This window comes from Stenella coeruleoalba, assembly GCF_951394435.1.
Source record: "Stenella coeruleoalba genome assembly, chromosome: 17".
Classification (NCBI taxonomy): domain Eukaryota; kingdom Metazoa; phylum Chordata; class Mammalia; order Artiodactyla; family Delphinidae; genus Stenella; species Stenella coeruleoalba.
In genome coordinates, this window is record NC_137163.1 from 18,611,354 (window position 1) to 18,628,282 (window position 16,929).

The window sequence follows — 16,929 nt, forward strand, 5'->3', positions numbered from 1 at the left end:
AGGGGAAGGTGTGGGGGAAGGATAAATTAGGAGTTGAGGTTAACAGATACACACTACTATACATAAAATAGAAAAACAACAATGTCCTACTGTGTAGCACAGAGAACTATATTCAATATCTTGTAATAACCTATAATGAAAAAGAATCTATATCTGTATCTATATGTCTGACTCACTCTGCTGTACACCAGAAACTAACATAGCAGTGTAAATCAACTATACTTCAATAAAAAATATCTGACATCATCTTCTGCAAAACACAGAAACATATCCAAATCCAAGATAACAGTCTTATCTGCCAGTGGTCATTTATTCTTTTAGCTAAATGACTCATATTGCTTCATCATTTTTGCATATGGTCAAAGTTTTAAAAACTTAGCTATAATATGTCCTCCTCAGTTTGCAGCACACTGAAGCTTTATAGGAAATTGTCTACACGGTGACAAACATTGGCTTTTCCTGCTCGTTGCTCCGTCAGTCATCCAGAGGGTTGGAACTAGAATGCCCAATGGGCTTTGTCAAATGTCAAACATCTGGATGAGGAAAAATTTGAATTTATGTTCAAATGTCTTAAAGTGTAGACCCATTTCAAAAAATGTTCTGACCAATTCAATAAATCTGTCTACAAAGCTTTGCATTTATAGATACACCTTGGTATCTTATTCCGACCCGACAAATCAAGTGGTCCCATAAAAAAGTCAAATTCTTTGATTGGTAGGATATAGTTTTAATAGCTGGTTTCCTGTTTGATTTTTTTTTAATCTCTCTACCACACTGAGGGATGTATAGATACAGTTTTAATTAATATCTTCATTGCTTATTTCATCACCACAGTGCCTAGAGAGACCAGAATAAATCTAAAGGCTATGGTGGTTATTTTCCAATCCAGAAAAACATAATTGCTTCTATTGCAATGAGTTCAACCTTTAGAATCCTCATTATAATAAAAGAGAAAAGGAGGAGGAAGGGCACTGAAGCTCTTGGGAAATGATGGTAAGTGATGCTACAAGGCGTCTGGTCTCTACAGCCAGGTGCCCCTGAGTTTGAATCCTTACCAGTCTCATCTGTAAAATAGGGTAACATTGCTCATCTTTTAGGGTTGTTGTGAGGAAAAATAAGGTTATAAAGATGAAATTTATGAGTGCATGGCACATAGTAAGTACTCCATAATTATCAAGATGGATGGGACGACAGGAGCTGCTGAATTCAACATCCTCATTTTGTGGGCATAGAAGTCCAGAAGCCAAGCAATGAGTACATGCTTGGTTTTCTGACTCCAAGTTCAGTGTTTTCGAATATGTTCTGCTACTATATTTTTGTCTTGGTTGAAGAGGCATGGTGGGGATTGGATAAATCTTAGTAGATAGCATCTTGTAGTGGTATCTTGAATGATAGACAAGATTTCAAAAGGTGAAGCTAATGGGAGGAGGACATTCCAGGTACATAATATAGCAACAAGAAGGGTATGGACACAATAGAACTTGAGCCATTCTGCCCAAGAGAAAAAGAGCACCCCATGATCCCTCTGAATAAACCAATGAGCATAGGCTTGGGGGCTAAATCATTCTCTTAGTGAATGAGGACTCACAGGGAGACCTCTGAAACCCCTACCTCTCTATGTACTTCTGAAATCTTCCAGGTATTTGTTTAGTAGGCACAAAAGACTCCTCTTTTTCATGGTCACTGCAAAGGGTCCTCTGTAAGTAGCTCATCTTCAGATGAGATATTGACATCTAAGGTGGTTTCAGATGAGGAACCGGCTTACATAAGAACAGAGGTCTGAACTGTTTCTGACTCAGGTATAGGGAGCTTATTTTCTCTGGACCTTCTTTGGGATGTAGGGGGTCCCCAAAAGTGGGGCTGAGCTAGGGAGCCCTGTCCCATGAGAATAGTTAAAATAGTGAGCAGAAGAGGAAAGGCTAAAAAGGGTAAATAGTTTAGTCTGAGGAATCGAGGTCAGGAAAAACTCAAACAACCCACCAGACTATAAGCTTCATGAGGGTAAGGACTATACTTGTCTTTTTCATTGTTTTGTTCCCAGTGACTGCACATGACTTGGAATATGGTAGGTGATCAGTACATATTTGTTGAATTCCTTAATTAATGAATGCCCAAAAGAAGCAACACTTGCCTTAATCTCAGTGACTGGTGAGAAGCTCAAGACCATGTTCCTAACAGCTCTTGGTCTCAGAGTTGTTACCCAAAGCCAATGATTTTGCTTGGCAAAGAACTGCATGTACTCGCAATGCCACCTGTTAGGGAAATTCCTTAGGTGATGACCAGTGTCCGGAGCACAAATCCTTCAGGGTTTAGTAGCAGCTTATTCTACCATTTGACTTTCTTGAGGATCAACTACTTGCTTCTCCAACATAAGTACACATAACCCAGGATACAGACAGTAAGGCAGAGGGATTAAATGCACAAATTCTAGATGCAGAATGTGAGGATTTGGATCCAGGCTTTACTACATAATAGATTTATGATCCTGTGCAAGCTGTTTGTCTTCCTACAGCTTTGTTTTCCTCATCTGTAATTTTGAGATATAATAGTACCAACCACATAGGTTTTTTTATATGGACTGAAGTGAATGAGGCAAACTCTGTAAAACACTTTGCATGTTGCCTGGTACCTAATAAGCTGGATAAATGTTAGTTCTTTCTCTTCTCCACCATCTTCTCCTTCTTTATCTTCTTCCTAAATGTTATTCTAAAAGGAACATTTAATAACATTTTTGTACTTCTGAAAGTGAGACTTTTGTACTTATAATTGATGGTGTGTCCAGGTCAACTGGAAGAATTTTTTATTTCTTTTTGATGTATAAATTAATAGTACCTCTTACGATTGATGGCTCCTAAAATGAGATAGAATTTGGAATTGTACTTATTACTGCTAATCTGACTATGTGAAGTATGCAAGGAAATATGAGAGGCTTCAGTGTAAACACCTTTCTGCAGCATCAATTTTGCTTGAAGATTTAGGTGGGAAAAGTTGAATAAGCTAGCCAATTAGAAATTTTAAATGTTATTTCTATATTTAAACAAACATGGATGGATTAAAAAGAAGTCAAGGTTTACCTGAATTTTTAAGAGAAAAATGTGGCATGCCATAGAAACTTTGGCTTGGAACGCTAGATTTCTGTTGTAGTTGTTTATTATGCTCTGCTGTTTAGAGTAAGGTGATGGAAAAGTTGAGAAGCACGGTGTGAAGCAGTGGCAAGAAAACCAAACAACGTCCCTGCCCTCATGGAGCTTAGAGTCTAATGGGAGAAAAACATGAAAACAAATAACAGATGTAGGGTATTTTAGCATTTATGATAGAATTGCTACAAGGAACATTTAGGCACAAAGGAGGGAGTGGCCAGTTCTGTTAGGGGCTTAAGGGTGCAATTGACAAGACTTCTTAGAGAAGGTGACCTTGAAGTATATTTTTTGCGGTACACGGGCCTCTCGCTGTTGTGGCCTCTCCCGTTGCGGAGCACAGGCTCCGGACGCGCAGGCTCAGCAAGCCATGGCTCACGGGCCCAGCCGCTCCGCGGCATGTGGGATCTACCCAGACCGGGGCACGAACCCGTGTCCCGCCGCATCGGCAGGCGGACTCTCAACCACTGCGCCACCAGGGAAGCCCTGAAGTATATTTCTGAATGAGGATATGGAGTTTGGAGAGAAGACAGGGCACACTCAACAGGACCCTTGTCGTTTTTATCCTTTTCCCTGGGCACTGAGATGCTCTGTAGTATTGGGGAAGATTCTCACTGCTGAACTTGCAGAGGAACTAGAACTTGCATGTACTGGGATCTTCTCTGGCAAGGTCTTCCAAGGATCTTGTGGGTGGCCTTGCTTTAGCAGGACAAATTTGGGTCAGCGTGGAGCATACTGATCGTTATTTAACCCAAGCAAAGAACTTTATAACCTCTTCCAGACTTCTGAATCAATGCTACAAACAGATCTTGCTTCTCTTATTTTGCTAATAAAATATAAGTCCAAGCAACATCCTCTTCTTGGATTATAAAACATTTATTTCCAAGCACCTTCCAGCCCAACAGTACTGGTGGGCTGTTCATTCTGTGAAACTCTGCCATTTGCATGGAACTGCATATTCTTTTGTAGAGCTTCCTGGGTTGAAATTCAGACCTTCATTTTCTTGTCCTAAAGAGAAAGACACATATCCTTTAGTAAGAATTGTACAGCATTGCCATCCTTACCCTTTGAACCTTCTGATTATCCCTGGAACAGCTGGCTCAATGTAGCAGTAATTCACAGTCCTCAGCAGGTTGGCTGCAGAGAATTCTTCATTATTCAGAGTTCAGCATGTGCCAGCAGTGTTACTGAAGTGGTAATTGAATTTGGTGAACCCTCCGTGGTCGAGACAGCATAGCACTGCCTGCAAGAAACATGCGGTGTGGTTAAGATGAATATACTTCCAACAAAAATGAATCTTCAAACTAAGCTCGATAGCACAGGGCCAAAAGGACATACTGTTTTGATGATTTGACTTGTGATGTTGAGCATTTTGGAGTGAAACCCATTCAGAAGCATGACAACGTGTACTTACAAGGAAGACCCTGGGAGAGAAGTCTAATACTGCCCAGAAATCTCCAGCAAAAGCTTTACTGATAATCTCATCAAGCACAGATAGGCATGTGACAAAGTTATTTCCTTGCTTAAAGATGTCCTTGCTGCATTGTTGAACTGAATCCTTGTGTGGTAAAAGAAAAGAAAAATCCTCCAATAATTTTCAGTGAAGCGTGCCTTATCACTAAACAGCAATTAAGTGCTTTCAAAATTTCACATTCACAGAATGATCTCAACAATCTCACTACTTTGCAATGCAGTTTCTAAAAGAGAACATTTATAGTTTGGGAAAACAGCACAAAAATGAAAACTGTTGGAATTGTTTTGGTTGCTGAAAATATACTTGGCCTCAGTGGCTGCGGCGCCGTAGAAAAGAAAGAACTTTGGCTCTGAGCTCAGGCAGACTCTGAGTTTGAATCCCAGCTCCTTCATTTACTGTGTCCTTAATAGGTCATTAACTTCTTTTAGTCACTATGTCTTTTCCTGTAAAAATGAGGTCAGTAATGTCTGCCTCTGAACATGACATGCAAAGACTAAGGGGCAGTGCTTGTCTTTACTGGATACTTATCATATTAACAGCTGTCATTTGCTGGCCTACTAGGTGCGTGGCATGGTCAAGTGCTTATGAACGTGTATAATGTTACAACAATATGTAGTTGACACTTAGGGTGACCAGTTCATCCCAGTTTGCCTGGGACTGTCCTGATTTTACGACTGAAAGTCCTGAGTCTCAGGGACCATCTCAGTCCAGGACAAACTAGGGTGATTGACTATTATCTCAATATTATGGTTTCACCTTACAGGTGTGGAAACTGAGGCTCAGAGGGTGTATCCAAATTTTTCAATATCCCACAGCTGGGAAAGAATAGGTCCCATATGCAACCCAGGTTTGGATAACTCCCAAGCCTGCACTGTCTGCAGCCCTAAACTCTGCTCGGTAAGTATAACTTTCCTTGCTGTATTACTAGAACGTTCTGGATTTAACAAATATTTGTAGATCAGATCACATTTTTTCAACTGGCTGAAATTATAATTTCAGGAATGCATGTGTGTGTTTTTGCGGATGTTACAGAGTGGGGAGATCTCTAAGTGAGAGGTAAAGAAAATCATAGTGATAGTGATACTGAAAAAGATAGTTTAAAAGCCTAACATCTATTTTGAAGAACATTTTATCTTTTGTCAATGCATAACTCATTGATTCATTCACTTATCCATCTGTCCATCCATTCATTCAGTAGATTTAGAGTGAGGTCCTGTTGTGTTCCAGGTACTGGGGCAGATACAAAGAAGACTAAGGTACTGGCCTCAAGATGCTCAGAGTAATGGGATTTTTAAAGAATAATTGTAAAATCACTAATGATGAAAAATCTGAAAGAGAAATTAAGGAAACACTCCCATTTACCATTGCAACAAAAAGAATAAAATACCTAGGAATAAACCTACCTAAGGAGACAAAAGACCTGTATGCAGAAAACTATAAGACACTGATAATAGAAATTAAATATGATACAAACAGATGGAGAGATATACCATGCTCTTGGATTGGAAGAATCAACATTGTGAAAATGACTATACTACCCAAAGCAATCTACAGGTTCAATGCACTCCCTATCAAACTTCAGACTATACTACAAAGCTAGAGTAATCAAGACAGTATGGTACTGGCACAAAAACAGAAATATAGATCAATGGAACAGGATAGAAAGCCCAGAGATAAACCCACGCACATATGGTCACCTTATCTTTGATAAAGGAGGCAAGAATATACAATGCAGAAAAGACAGCCTCTTCAATAAGTGGTGCTGGGAAAACTGGACAGCTACATGTAAAAGAATGAAATTAGAACACTCCCTAACACCATACACAAAAATAAACTCAAAATGGATTAAAGACCTAAATGTAAGGCCAGACACTATAAAACTCTTAGAGGAAAACATAGGTAGAACACTCTATGACATAAATCACGCAAGATCCTTTTTGACCCACCTCCTAGAGAAATGGAAATAAAAACAAAAATAAACAAATGGCACCTAATGAAACTTAAAAGCTTTTGCACAGCAAAGGAAACCATAAACAAGATGAAAAGACAACTCTCAGAATGGGAGAAAATATTTGCAAACAAAGCAACTGACAAAGGATTAATCTCCAAAATTTACAAGCAGCTCACGAAGCTCAATATCAGAAAAACAAACAACCCAATCCAAAAATGGGCAGAAGACCTAAATAGACATTTCTCCAAAGAAGATATACAGATTGCCAACAAACACATGAAAGGATGCTCAACATCACTAATCATTAGAGAAATGCAAATCAAAACTACAATGAGGTATCACCTCACACCAGTCAGAATGGCCATCATCAAAAAATATACAAACAATAAATGCTGGAGAGGGTGTGGAGAAAAGGGAACCCTCTTGCACTGTTGGTGGGAATGTAAATTGATACAGCCACTATGGAGAACAGTATGGAGGTTCCTTAAAAAACTAAAAAAAAACTACCATAGGACCCAGCAATCCCACTACTGGGCATATACCCTGAGAAAACCATAATTCAAAAAGAGTCATGTACCACAATGTTCATTGCAGCTCTGTTTACAATAGCCCAGAGTTGGAAACAACCTAAATGTCCATCAGATGAATGGATAAAGAAGATGTGGCACATATATACAATGGAATATTACTCAGCCATAAAAAGAAACGAAATTGACTTATTTGTAGTGAGGTAGATGGACTTAGAGTCTGTCATACAGTGTGAAATAAGTCAGAAAGAGTAAAACAAATGCCATATGCTAACACATATATATAGAATCTAAAAAAAAAAAAAAAGGTCTGAAGAACCTAGGGGCAGGACAGGAATAAAGACGAAATTTTTAACATGTGGAGGTGTCTTGCAGGTTGTCCAGAAAAAAACATCAGGGATCCAGATATTGGATTGAGTAGAAAGTGTGGAGAATATCTGAGGCCTTGGCAATAGAGATCACCAAATTAAGAGCTGTCTTTTGTTTTCCTTCTGATAAGAAGTCGTAAGCTCAACTAAAGATGACCACTTTGCTTTCAATATTTAATTTGTAAATTTTAATTTATATTTTCAATAAACAACTCAGAAGCACAAAAATAACAGCAGAGTCACACACTGATAAGATCATGTTTATTTAGTAATGTCTGACAAACAGAGAAAGTAAAAGGAATATTTTAAAAATGTATAATTTATATTTATATAAATACTTCAAAGGAGAAAAGCTGAACACATAAGGTGACATTAGAAGAATGTATACATTTTAAGTTTGCAACCTATCTTATAGCCTGACAAGTTAGATACATGTATGTAGACACATATATCTTGTTCATGAGTTTGCATAACTAAGGCCCAAGGATAAGTTTGGGGATCTGTACAATAATTCTAAACTCCCATAGAGTTTGTGGTATCTTGTCACTGCAGTCTTGTCGATTTTGTTCTTCTTTTTCAAAATTCCACTACCAGCACACTTGAAAGTCATCGAAGGTTGTAATCAGGTGCTTTGGGCCTCAGTTTATTCATCAGTAAGGAGAGAGGAGCCCTGCTGATATGTTCTGCTTCTTCTGAATTAAAAAACTAGTGATCCCCAGCAGCCCCCAGACACATACAAATGTCTGAGGGCTGGTAGAGGCTGGTCATCTACGTATAAGGGAGAGTTTTCTGTTTAGCTTCTTTCTTTTGGAAAGGAGTCAACTTGTCTGAAATGGAGCCAATTGATGACACCAGTGCACTTAATTAATAAGCATTCCATTACTGTAGATACAGCTTGTTTTCTATGTACACAAAAAACTAATAATCTCTAGATTTCGAGTTGAAGAGCTATATGTTTCCTCGGATCTCGGAATTTGAAGTTCAGAGTTGAGCTACTCAAAATGAGCGCTCCACAGAGAACCCTTAGGTCAAATCTCAATCTATGGTGAAATATTTGTATGATGACACCCTCAGTATGACCTTAGATTTCACCGTTGTCATTCATTACTGTGACCTTTTCTTGAAATTTCACTAGCGTATAACAAAATGAGTGTAATGGGATACAGTCTACACAGTAAGACATGTATCTGATTTCTGAAGTTTACAGAAATTTTCATGTGTAGTAAACAGCACAAAAGAATGTCATCCCTAAGCACTATCCTGAGCTTACCTTGATTCCAAGTTTACAGTTAATCATATCTTTCATGAAAAAAAAACAGACATAACTGACCTCATATGACCACAGAAAATACATGGGACGCAGATGTGGATAATAATTCTTTGTAATTTTTCTTATAGTCATTTGATAGTGGGTGGCTACAGGTTGCCTCTGTAGGTGGGCTTCTCAGGGGACACATTACATTTCTCCTCTGCTGGTGTTTGGCTTTAAGTCTTGGAGGAAAGACGCATTGTTATGAGGACAGTTGTTGTGACAGGTGCAGGTCCCGATGACCATCACTGGTTTCTTGAGGGTGTGGCCTGGGGAGCACTGGAACTCCACCTGGATGGTTTTGGTGTTGTGTGGGGTACAGCATCGGCCATCGCTGCAGACACCGCAGAACCTGGGCTTGTAGGTGTATAGGCTCGTGCAGTTCTCAAACTGCAGGTGGATGGCTTTGAGTGACTTGGTAGTGCGGAGACACTTTTTCCCTTTCTAAGAAAGAAGAAAAGGAGTGATGCATGAAACGGCCATCATTCCTCCAAGGGATCAGTCTAGGCATATGGAATAACTTGCTAGCTGCCTACCCAAAATCTGTTGCTCTTTCTTCTTTGCTAACAGAATGTTAATTTTGTTTGAGTAATGTGGTCCACTACAAGTATATTCTTCTCCAGAATATCTGGGAGCTTGCAATGGCCTTGTGGCCAAGTTCTGGCCAGTGATACATAAACCAAGGGATCCTGGGAAATCCTTTGCCCTTCAGATGGGTACAGTTCTTAATCGCTTCCTGCATTCATTTGCCTTCCTATCTAGAATGTGGAAATCATGCCTAATTGTATATAACCATCTTTTGACCATGTGGCATAAGCATGAAGATGAAAGCATATGTATGATAAAGAAATCTATTTTTTCAAACCACCGTAAATAGGCTTTGGCGTTGTTATTAGCCCAATACATTCTTAGGTGTTATAAAGAGAAATGGAATAAATATGGCATCACTGCAAGCCTACTAATGTTTCAAATATTTTTCAGACATTAACTTACTTAACCTTATTAGGAACATTCACTCATACAAGGAGCAGTTATTCACATAAAGAGCAACTGTCCAAGTTTTATAGATGAGTAAACGTAGTCTCGGAGGCCAAAGTGATCAGAAAACATCTAGAACCTGAATTTGTCTGACACAAAGCCCGTTCCTTCTATTACACTGTGACTCAGGAAAGTCTAAGACAGTGGGATTTAAGGTTAGTTTCCATGAAGGCACGGTCAGTGGAGAATTTATTCAACATTCCATTGGTAAGAGTTGAAGAGGAACCCCGATATTGATAATTCAGCAAGACATTGATGATATGTTAATTTCCCACCTAGATTTTTTCACCTAATTTGTCACAATTTTCCACTGCTTTTCACCTTCCTAGTTGTAATCCACAGCTTGTGGAGTGATGAGACTTGGAATTCTCTAAAATTGGTAGCTCTCAAACTTTAATAAGAGTACATCAGAATCATCTAGAGGGTTTGTTAAAACACACATTGTTGGGCCTTACACCCAGAGTTTCTAACAAGTTCTTAGATGATGCTGCTGGTCTGGGGAATCATGCTTTAAGAAGCACCATCTCACATTTAAGAACCTTTTGGTGATAAGGAAGTAATGATTATTTGGCTGGCATTTCCCTAGATTCCAAACAAATTTCTGGCCCCTTAATGAAATACATATATATATATATACTATAAATAAATGTCTTAAATATAATATCTCCCAATATCAAACTTGGTGCCAGGTACAAGAAAAATATGAATTTTAGAAAAAGAAACAATAGAAAAAGCAAAATTTTAAAGTCATGACATGGAAATGGCTTATTTAATAAGCAAGTTACTGTGTACTTGACAATATTTAAAGGCTTCTTGTTTTTTCCTTTTTAATATTTAATGTTTAGTGTATATTTTTGCCAATATCCACAAAAGGGTACAAGGTCTGCAATATCTCTGTGTGTGTGTGTGTGTGTGTGTGTGTGTGTGTGAGAAAGAGAGAGAGAGAGGGAAGGACAGACACAGAGAAGAAGGTGTTTCTAGGGGCTCTTTCTAAATTGGTGGAAGAAGCATAAAGTTAGAATGGACCTCAAAAAGTCACACAGCTAAGTAGCCATATAACAATGCAACCACTAGAGACTCTTATTTTATCAATAAATAGAAATGATGCTTAATATTAGGTAATGATATTTATGTTAACAGAGTAATCTATGCCCAGCACTTCACAAATTCATTCTATTTAATCCTCATGACAACTCTGAGGTAGGTATTGTTAATGTCTCTGTTATATGGGGGAAAGAACTGAGGCTTAAAGGTTAAGAAAATCACCCAAGATCCCATAGCTAGTTCATGTGGGAAGCCAAGATTTAAAGCCAGGCTGTCTGGCTCCAGAGTTGCACCCTTAAGTGTGAGATGATATTGCCTCAGTGGAGAGATATGTAAATCTTTCATTGTTAGGAACTGTTTTATTTTGGCCTTAGGTTTGTACAAGGGTCCATATACTAGTTCGATTTGGGTACTGCATTTATCTGACCTAGGGCTCTGCTAACAAGGCTTGTGATGTCATCAGGAACCAATCAGAGCTTCTGATCTGCATGCCTTGTACTCAGCATTAACACACTGAGTTGATATCATTCCAGCAAAAAAGGAAAGAAATGTGCTATTTTATTTGGCACAGATAGCCTTATGCTGGCAAGTGTACTAGTCATACTAGGCTTTTTGAAATACAGAAAATAATTCCCAGACATCCATTCATTTATTCATCAACAGTTGTTTATCAAGCACACAGTACATCCCAGGTAGGATGTGGGGGACTGAGGGATGAGGAAGGCAGATGTGGTCCCTACTCTGTTACTTCCTTCAGACTGTGTCTCCCTGTGAGCTTCAGAAATGACCTCTCTAAAAGAAATCATGTTTGACCACTGAGTAGCCAGTTTTTTCCAGGATGAAATGAGATTTGCCAGACTTTTCTCAACCGGGGACATTACTGTAGAGGTCTGGCCCCTCCCTCTTCATCTGCTGTGAGTTGCTGGGGATATTTCAATACATTAAAGAGAAAATAAAAGAAGGTAAACTCCTTCATTAGAGCTGACCTTGAAGTCAGCTTCACAGTGACTTTCTAAAGCCCAGGCCCCCCTCCCGAATAAAACATAACTCTCAACCTTTAGGTTGTGAATATTTTTTAAGTCTACAGGTGTAAAGTAAACACTTTCTGAAGAGGAACAAAAGAAGACAAATCTCAACATTTGGAACAACTGGCACCAATGGTGGACATTCTCAGAAAGATCCATCTGACAAGACACAGGAAGAAGCAGTTAGAATGGTCATTGCCCCCTTTTCCACAGGAGTGCGGAATGGACAAGACAGTGGGGAATTGTTACAGGGAAGAGCAAAATCTGACTCCATGTTGGATCTGTTTCTTTTACTTTAAGCTTTGCTTTTTGTTGCTTTTGTTTTTATAATCATACATAATGGACTGCCTCAGGGAACCCTGCCCTGCTGCTGCCTGAATGTTAAACTAAAGTGCCTTTGTTCAGCTCACAGGGAGACAATCTGACCCTGCCCACCTGTGAATGCCTGCAGAAAAGAAGAAAGTAACACATCCCCTCCCTGATGCTGGCCAAGCCAGGAGATATTTTGCAAAATCAATGGTCTTTTTACTTTATTTCCTCACCTCCTCCCCCTCTCTGTTCTATAAAATAAACTGACATCCAGACCCCATTAAGATGGTTTTTGGGGACACTAGTCCGCCATCTTCTTGGTCTGCTGGCTTTCTGAATAAAGTCACTATTCCTTGCCTTATAAGAAAAACAAAAACAACAACAAAAAATAAAACACAGGCCCCAACGAGGCAAGGCCCCTCCGTGGTGGGGGCTCCTCCCAGGCTCATACCTTATCTGCCGGCTGCTTGTGCTCTTGGTCACAGGGTCGCACCACGCAGAGCCGGGTCTGCTTCACCATCTCGCAATGTGGATTCCTGTTGGTGACCCGGGTGGAAAAACCCATGCCACAACTCTTGGAACACGCACTCCACTCTGTGGTCTGCTCAATGCAGTTGATACCTGAGTCGGAGACTGCAACTCCTAGAGTGGCTTCGGTCCTGTAGGCTACAGGATGTTGAAATAGGGACAGTGTTATTGCGTAAAATGTGGGGATGGCAAAGTGGTCCTTTCAACCATCATTAGGAAGAGCGTCTCATCCAGTTCGGTACCTGTGCAACTCAGGTGTTCTCAGGGGGCAGACCTGGATCTCTGTATTTATAAACCCCTAACAGGTAGCACAATGCCTGGCACATGGTCGGCCTTCAAGAAATCTTTGTGGAATGACTGTCCGATTTGTTCATAAGAAGTTTAGGAGGACCTGTCTTTGAGAAGCTTAGTAGTTCTAAGAATATAGCACAGTATAGCATCAAAAACCATTCCATAAACCGTAATGTTTTCAATGTGTGATTTTGTCCAGAGAAAGGATAATGAAAAAATTGTAATTGGATGAGTAAGTAGAACCAACCAACTCAGAATAGTGATGGAGGTAATGCTCTGCCTTAGGGAGGTAGAATTGGTCATTTGGGTTGTAGGATATAGTCACTGGGACTTTGATGACAGACAGTTCTGTCTCAACATTTAATATGCACGGCCTAGGGCACATCTCCTCTCTTACATGGCAGTTTTCCTATCTGTAAGCATGGCTGAGAATTTCTGACTTCAGAAAAACTGTGAAGTTCTGTGTACTGCCAGTATAAATAACCCGGCTGATTAATGGCTTCTAAAATATTCTCTACTGGATCTTGAATGTTTGCTTTTCAAAAAATATCACTTCCTTTATAAGCCAAAACAAAAGGAAAAGCAAAACAAAGATCCTAAAGTATCACTTGATCCTTCCTGCAGCACCTGGAAAGGTGGCATTTCTCTGTGACACCTGTCCAGGGATGGCATTCTTTAGGGAAGCTGGTCTTAAGAGTGCACAGGTAGTTGACAGAGTCCAGAAAAGAAAGAGTCATCACCAGGCCCTTTGCAAATGGCTTAAATGGTGTTCCCATGGAGTTGACACTTGCCACAAGTACAGAAGCTCTATCGATTACATGTTTTGCATAAAGTTGCCAAAGCACATCTTTGCAATGTTAACAAGGGTCAAGTGGGACAGACTAAAATATAAATGGCAGTCGTGTAATAAGAAAACGCATCCCTATGGCTCAACAGAACCACTGGATGTGATTCTTCTTCAGAAGAGGCTGTGTGTACTTCAGTAACTTGTCTGGGATTCCAACACGTGATGTGTCTGATCTCAGTGGGCAAGCTGGACTCCACAACTGAATGACCAGAAGCTGAAGCCAGTTTCTCACTGCAGATCCCAAAGAGCATACATGCTTCCTGCATGCACTTAGTCCTGTGCTGTGATCATTTTCAGGTATGTTGAATTTCTCACCTGGAAGGGTTTGGAGGTCCCCTAATGTCCCCGTCTCATTGGAGTCACAGATCCACTTTTCACAGCACTCCCCAGGCACTTTAACTTTTCTCGGAGCTGGGCAGTCAGGCTGGGGCAGTAGCAGGTCCTCTTCACAGCGGGGCACACAACCAACCTGCCCATCTTGGCAGGCGCACTGGTATTTGCAGCTAGGCTGGAAGGTCTCTCCACTTTGGTAGATGACTCCGTCGAACACACAATTGTCTCCTTCTATCGCTAGAATGTTGGGGAAGCAGAGCAGAGAGGGAAGGGGAGAGAAAATCAAGAACACGGTGCATCGAAGAGGCTATATAAGAGCCACAGCACATATTCCAAGCCCCAAATCATTCTTTTCCTAGTTGAGGCCATCTGGTTGCTGATCCACCACCAGCAGAGAGATGTCCTCATGGAGGCCTCCCAGTGCAAGAAGAAACACTCAAGACCACCCAGTCCCGCCACTCATTTTACGCACGAGGAAAGATGGGCAGAGCCGTGAAGTGACATTCCCCAGGGCCCTCAGCTGTTGTTCCCAATGATAGTGTTGTTTCGCAAGAACCTCCTTAGATTCTCCTACTCCAGAAGCTCAGAATTAAAAAGAAAAAAGTGCTCTTCCTAAGCCTCCAAACAGGTTAACTGGTCAAACTGGGAAGGGCATCAGGATTCCTTGGCATTCCAGCACGATAAATCATTACTCGTTTAGAGAAGAAACTAAAAGCCTATTCCAAGCCCTCTTATCCAGGGAGGCAGGGACAGGTCTCCAACTAAATGGTGCACCGTGTGGGAAACTGATCCCCAGTTGATTAAGTTTCACCATCCTGGATTGGCTGGTTGCCTGCATTTTTATTTTACTCACGGCCCAGACAGCGGTTGCATAGTCATCCCAGGAGAGCAGTGGCTGCTTTGGCTCAAACAGGACAATTACAGGTGTGAAAACAAACCAGCCTGGCTACAGTTGGGGGAAGTGTGAGCCTGTAAGTAAGCCCAAGATTCCATCACCCCCCGAGCGTACCCTGGAAACTTCCAAAGGAAATGACTTCACTGGCCCTTAACTCTGCTCTGCTCCGTGTCTATCTAGATTCTTCTCTAGGGAGGCAAATGCTTCTCACCTCCGCGGGCAGGTTTCCCTTCTGGCTTCTGGCGCTCCGCAAAGCCCCACGCGCCCCCAGACCATCCCCGGCACACAGCGCTCCATAAACATCACCCACGGCATCACTGTTAGTATTTGCTCATCACCCTCTCGGGAGTTGGGGGGAAGGAGAGAGGAAAGAGCGGGCAGCTCCGCTAGCTGAGGGACAGGAGGTCAAGCGGAGGAGGGGGCAGGGTTACCCATGCAGATGCCAGTCTGGGCGCTGGGGTCCGCTCTGCGGTCGCAGAAGAGACCGCGGCTCTCCTCGCAGGGCAGCATCACGGAGCAGCTCTCGCCGCGCTGGCGGGCGCACACCAGGCAGCAGGAGCAGTCGTCCAGCACGGCTCTCACCCCGGGGGCGCAGGTCGGCGGCTTCTTGGGGCACGGAGCCGGGCACGAGGAGGGGCAGCGCGGAGTCGCAAGGACCTGGGGGCGGGCGAGATCAGGAGAAACTTCTTAGCAGGGACCCTGGAAGGCAGAGCAACCCCGGGACCGAGCAGGGGCCGCCCAAGAAAGGCAAAGTAACCAGAGGCACCTGATGAGTGCGCCACTCACCTGTCCCAGGAGTTGGAGGAGCAGGAGGAAAGCCAGGCAGCGGCACTGATTGGGTGGACCGAGTCGCAGGCTCTGCGCACTCTGCATGTTCAGGCGTTTTCCTGCCGCTTTCACAGGGCTTTCCAGGTCGGAGATTGGCTCTGCGCGCGCTGCTCCTGGTCGGGCTCGCCCCTGCCCGGCGCCACCGCGCAGGTTTTATAGCGCGCTCCTGGGACGCGCACAAGCCGGTTGGCTGCAGCTCAGGCAGGAGGCGGGGGGATCGGCGGGGTGGGGAATGGAACGAGCCCCGGAGTTGCCATAGCAATTGGCCGTGGGTGCTGCTCTCCTTAGGGCGCGGCCCCGGGGCCTGCATGTGCCTGTGTGTAGCGACTGGCTTTTCCCAGGGCGCCGGGAGGGGCTGGGTGGAGGCCCAGGGCCAGGACCCAGGGCTTCGCCGAGCGCGTGGGAAGGAAACGCCTGTTTCCTCCTGGAAGCTGCTTCGCTTTCCCCCAGGACTAAGACACCGCCACTCCCCGTCACGCTTCTCCTCCACCCTGGCCGTTCCCAGCTGGGTTGCAAACGTGGGGTGCCCCTAAAGGGGTGTCCGATGTTTGGGACCATCTGTGAGGGGTTGGCTAGAGGCCCAGGGGTTTAGTCATAAAGGAAGCACATGCAAGTTTGTCACCGTTTAGGGCACGCTTTGAGAGTGTTGAGAGAGGGGGAGGGGAGAGAGGGAGGAAAAGGGAGAAAGTAGTGGCTGGGGACGGGGCGGGGGGAGCAGAAAGTAGAAGAAATCTTAAAGTGAGGATGGGGGACGATGCTGTTTACCGAAAGGCAAAAAGGCCTTTTGACTTTAACCATTCCAAGCCCCGCCGATTCTGCAGGTTTGGTAGAAATACAAGTAAAACATAATGAAATAAAAATACAAGAGCCCGAGGTACATAAAAACTTTCTTCCTGGTAGAGAAAAACCTTGAAACACCAGTGGTGTCACGCCTCCTGTGAAACAGCACATGTCAGAATACAAGAGCCTGTGAGAATTTATAAGGCCCCTTCAGCTCAGCCCCTGTCAAAACCTCAGCGAATTAA

General features: G+C 42.5%; 1 protein-coding gene across 1 annotated transcript; it reads right to left on the reverse strand.

Moving 5' to 3' along the window:
* Nucleotides 1–7,466: 7,466 nt before the first annotated feature.
* CCN3 (cellular communication network factor 3) lies at nt 7,467–16,161 on the reverse strand (the record flags this gene model as incomplete). Its single annotated transcript, XM_079902237.1, is given in 7 exon segments — nt 7,467–9,210; nt 12,634–12,848; nt 14,164–14,418; nt 15,508–15,733; nt 15,863–16,041; nt 16,044–16,101; nt 16,105–16,161. Coding segments are annotated over 7 exon segments (1,287 nt in total). The 3' UTR covers nt 7,467–8,913.
* Nucleotides 16,162–16,929: the final 768 nt, after the last annotated feature.